The 5,330-nt window shown below is 37.2% G+C and overlaps 1 protein-coding gene across 1 annotated transcript in view; it reads left to right on the top strand.

Moving 5' to 3' along the window:
• The window catches only part of LOC128248544 (chromodomain-helicase-DNA-binding protein 7-like), a 14,732-nt gene that overhangs the window by 4,296 nt on the left and 5,106 nt on the right, over nt 1–5,330 (top strand). Inside the window, exons 2-3 of the mRNA XM_052969938.1 lie at nt 2,356–2,976; nt 4,965–5,129. Of these exons, the coding sequence (XP_052825898.1) occupies nt 2,356–2,976; nt 4,965–5,090 (747 nt within the window). The 3' untranslated portion in view covers nt 5,091–5,129. The remainder of the gene's footprint in view (nt 1–2,355; nt 2,977–4,964; nt 5,130–5,330) is intronic.

The following is a 5,330-nucleotide window of genomic DNA, read 5'->3' as shown; positions in this document are numbered from 1 at the left end:
TCTCTCTCTGTGAAAGTATGTCACTGCAGTATCGAAATGTGATTGTTTCAGTTAGTGGAATAGTTTCATTTTTAAAGTGAAAATATTTGACATGAGTGTTTTTATTTCACTTTTGACACGTAATACTTAAATAGTGGAGGAGATATTATGTTGCCGTGTGCTCGAACTCTGCAAGAAGTTAATAATTTTTTTTGACTAAAACACAACTGGAACCCTAAGTAAGGCATGTGTAAAATTTGAATGAAATTGGTTGCGTAGTTCTCGAGTTTTAGGGATTCACACAGACAGACAGACACACATTCTCATTTTTATATATATAGATATATATATTTCAAAGATTTAACATAAACACAATAATTGGGAAATTTTATAAAACCATAACAAACAAAATTCATAGTTAATTCTTCATCAGTCAATATCCAAAAGATCATTACAATTTCATGCCTTATATATATATATATATATGAGAGAGAGAGAGAGAGATTTATTTATTTATTAAACAAATACCTATCTAGCTAGCTAGATATTTGTTTAAGAAATTGATTGGTAATTGAATAAAATGAAAATCAGTCTACTCAGTTTATGTCGGTCCTTAGGAATTGTGGGTTTAAAAGTTGTCTCTGTAGGCAGTTAACCCTTTTGATACCAACTCACCTAAGACTCTCTCTGTCTTTATGATGCAAACTTTGTGTTTTAAAGTGATCCATTCATCTATTATTACATCCATCCATTCATCTCTGTCCACTATTCCTGAGAGGGTCATGGTAGTAGAGTCCTCAGGCAATTCTTTCATAGGGTCCTATCAGAAGCAACTATTCTTATTCTTTCCTGCTGGATTCCTAGACATGACCAACTAAGACTATGAATATTATCCAACCATCTCACTCTTGCTCTACTCCCAGCCTCCTGCCAGTTGGCTCAGATTGAACAATCTCTCTTACAATCCTTTCCTGTGACCACCATCATCATCATCATTTAACATCCTTTTTCCATGCTGGTATGGTTGGGATAACCAGAGAGCTGCACCAAGCTCCATTTGTCTGTTTTGGCATGGTTTCTATGGCTGGATGCCCTTCCTAATGCCAACCATTTTACAGAGTGTACTGGGTGCTTTTTATGTGACACCAGCATTTGTGAGCTCACAAGACAAGGACTTCTTGGCTGAGAGAGGGATAGCCAAAAGTACAAGCATAGTACACAACATAAAACACAAGACAGAAAATTAAACAATGAAAGCAACATCAAAGGGAAAGGTTGTTTGTGGTTCTTTATTTCATTTTGTTTTGTATCTTGGGGTTTTTTTTTTTTTTGCTGTTGTTTTGTTGATATTGTTGGTCTGTGACAGCTGTAGCTGACTTGTCGCTGTTGTTGCTATTCTAGTCTTCCATAGTTAAGTGTAACATTGAAACTGTCTCGTTCTTCTTTTAAGAGTCTCTGTTTATATTTCCTTCTGATCTGCCATTTCTTGTAATTCAAAATGACCAAAGGAATAATTATCCACTGCCACAACACTGATAATGCATTAACGCACCACCACCACCACCAAAACAACAACAAACATTCACACTATTACTACCACCACCACCACCACTATACCAACAACTACAAAGACAACAAACTACCACACGATCATCACCATTACCATAAACACAAATTACCACCACCAACAGCAACACAACTTTCACCCTCCGTCACCAACACCCTGTCAACACAACTCACCACCATTGCCATCGACACCACCACCACCACCAGCAGTACCAATACCACCAACACCACCACCAAATTACATTGTAGTATTCCTTGTAATAATGGAAAGCAATAGTAAACAAGATAGGTAAGCATGCACACATACTTTCACTCACACACATACACACAATTACACTCACACACATACACACAATTACACTCACACACATACACACAATTACACTCAAGGAAAACAGCAGCAGCAGCAGCAGCAATAACAACAATAAACAAAACAGGAACAACTTAATCGACATTAAACTCAAAAACATTGAACATTTGTGTTTGTATACATGTGGTGAGGCCTCCACGTTTGGATGTATGAGCCCTGTGATATTACGGCTACTGTTGCATCAACAACAACAACATTTTATTCTATTATTGCAACAAGGGTGGCAGATGAGAGGACTTAACTAATAATAATAATAACAAAAACAAACCACAGACATACTCAAGGCACACAGATCTGCACTTGGTAGAACAGTGAAAGCACACAATAAAAATAAAATTACTGAGACAACAACAGTAACAACAATAATAATAATTGTTGCCAAGCTTGTATTTCTCATTGGATACTGGATGTATTAACTGGGCAATATTATTTTTATTAAGGTTTTTAAAAAAAGTACAAGAGAGAAGAGTGAGAAAGAAAGAAAGAAGAAAAATAAAAGCAAAAATACGCCTGGAAGAGGTAAAAACAGAATGTCTTACATTGACAAAGTGGACAACTGGGATGTTACAAGCGTTAGGAAAGAGACGGACAGTGTTATTACTTCGGAAAGATCAAAAAAACGAGGTAAGCACAGTAAATCGAAAAAATCCGTCACAAACTCAACATACACACACAATTTTGAACCACCGCTGCCACCTTCATCGTCAGACTTCCATTTTCAGAACCCTCAACTGCCTGAGGTGGAATCAACTTCTAACCATTCTTATAGACCGAATAATGAAAAACAGCTAAACAGTAAAGATAAGAAGAATTCTGGGAACTCTGCTATACAGAAACCCAATCTGAGTACTTTTAAATCCCCACCTTCGACACCACCACCTTCCAAATCAGAAAGGGTTAACTCTGCAAATCCGTATATTGTACCTGTGGAAACCTCCGTTCGTTCACAACCAGTAGCAATACAAACAAGGTGTGAAACTGCTGAAAATCCAGGATGGGCAAAGCAAAAATATAAGAAGTGTGTGGAAAAAGTAACCGAAAACCCTTTCCGGATTAGCAAGGTTTGCCCTTTTTTATAATTGTATTTTGTACAGGACAAAGGTCAGGATTGTGGGTTCCTTGCCATTTTGAAAATATTACATGCTTAGGTGTGGTTGTATGGTTAAGAAACTTGCTTTTTAAACATGGTTTCAAGTTCAGCCCCACAGTGCAACACCTAGGGCAAGTGTCTTCTACTATGGCTCTGGGTTAACCAATGGCTTGTGAGTGGATTTCATATATATGTAAGTGGGTGTGTGTTCCTGTCTGTTTGAAAATGCCCCCCTCCCCTCCCCGTTTGACAACCAGCATGTTTCCATCCCCATAATTTAGTGGTTCGACAAAAGAGGGTGATAGAATAAGTACTGGATTTTTTAAAAAGCCAAAAAAAAATTTTTTAATGCAGAAGTACTGGAGGTGATTTGTTTGACTAAAACCCTTCAAGATGGTGCCCCAGCATGGCCACAGTCTAATGATTGAAAAGTGAAATAAATAAATGATAAAAGAAAAGGTTGTCATCAGATAAAACTATTAAGTCCACTCTTTTGTTAAGATCTGATTTTTAAAAAAATCATTACTTTATCCTCTTTGATAGGCATGGCTGTGTGGGAAGAAGCTTGCTACCCAGCCACATGGTTCAAGGTTCAGTTCCACTGTGTGCTACTATGGGCAAGTGTCTTCGACTATAGCCTCAGGCTGACCAAAGTGAGTAGATTTGATAGACAGAAATGCAGAAACTGAAAGAAGCCTGTCGTATATATATGTGTGAAACCAGTAAAAGGGTAAAAGCTGGTTGTTGGATAATGAAAGCTAGGGAATTATGACTGGGTGCAATCAAGCATTGCTTAATGTCTTTGCAATTTGTGTGAATAGATATAAATTATTTGCCAGGAAGTAGTAGTAGTTGTTGTTGTTGTCGTGGCTGCTGCTCTTCTTCATTTAGTGTCTCTCTTCCATACTGGTATGGGTAAGATGGTTTGACTGAAACTAAGCCGGTAGAGAATGATGACAATGTCCAACTGAGATAACAGAGTTGCTAGACATAGCTATTGTTTCCTTTGTTTTTCTATGCTAGCATTGGTGAGATGGGAAATTACTGGAGGCAGGATTTTACAGTTGGGTACTCTTCCTGTTGGTAACCCTTACCTTTTTCAAGTAAAAGAATTTTTTATTCTAGAGGTCTTTGAAAACAAGTACCACTTGTAAAACTCCTCTCTCCAGTCTGGATCATCTTCACTTAGAGCATGGAATATATTCATGGAATGTAACTTTTCCAAAGACTTAAAAAATACATTGAACATTTATTTTAAAATTCCTATTTCACACGGATTGTTTTGAACTCTAGCAATATCTTTCTAGTATCCAGACTTGCTTTGTAGGACTCATTGATGTCCACAGAATTCTTGAACATTTCTTGTAGATATTCTGAAGAGTTCCATTTGCTTCAAACTTATCTCTAATTCTAGTGAAAATAAGTTCTCTAGGTGGATCTATTTGAAACTCTCTCCTAAACTACCTTTGCACTTTGACTGCTTTTCCACTCTTCCAGTAACACTGTAGGATAAATTTCCATTGTTCAAAGCTTACCCTGGCTTCTTTCACTATGTCTATTGGGTTAAACCTAAAAGGAAATAATAATTGAGTTACCAGCTGTTCAAGTGTGTATATATGTGTGTGTGTGTGTGTGCATGCATGCGTGCATGTGCATGTGATAAACTTCTACACATCTTCTGCCTATCAAATTTACTCACAAGGCAATTTGTCGGTCTGTAACTATAGCATAGGGTATTTTCTGCAGGTGCTTCATAGCAGGACTGAATCTGAAATCAGGTGGTTGTGAAGTCTACTTCTTAACCACACACACAAAGATGCATTAATAACATAATTTAATTATATATGTAATTAAAAATCTAGGATGTAAATACCTTGGTGTACATGTGTGTATGTGTTATTTGTTAGCACACTTATATGCATATCTTAATTTTTTTTTCTTTCTCTCTTTCTGTTACAGGGTTGCTGCAGTGAATGGATGAAACATTGGTGGTGGGTAGTTTTACTGTTGTTACTGAGTGTTATTGGAATCATCATTGGAACCATTCTGGCTCTAGTTCCTCTAAAGTCCAACCATGAAGATTAATGCATCCATTGCAAATAAATGGATAAAGAAGTTGATAGTGTAAGTGAATCTAAATCAAATATCATCATCATCATCATCATCGTTTAACGTCCGCTTTCCATGCTAGCATGGGTTGGACGATTTGACTGAGGACTGGTGAAACCGGATGGCAACACCAGGTTCCAATCTAATTTGGCAGAGTTTCTACAGCTGGATGCCTTTCCTAACGCCAACCACTCAGAGAGTGTAGTGGGTGCTTTT

The sequence above is a fragment of the Octopus bimaculoides genome, chromosome 8 (assembly GCF_001194135.2).
Source record: "Octopus bimaculoides isolate UCB-OBI-ISO-001 chromosome 8, ASM119413v2, whole genome shotgun sequence".
NCBI classification, from domain to species: Eukaryota; Metazoa; Mollusca; class Cephalopoda; order Octopoda; family Octopodidae; genus Octopus; species Octopus bimaculoides.
This window is presented reverse-complemented; position numbering and strand designations above follow the sequence as displayed.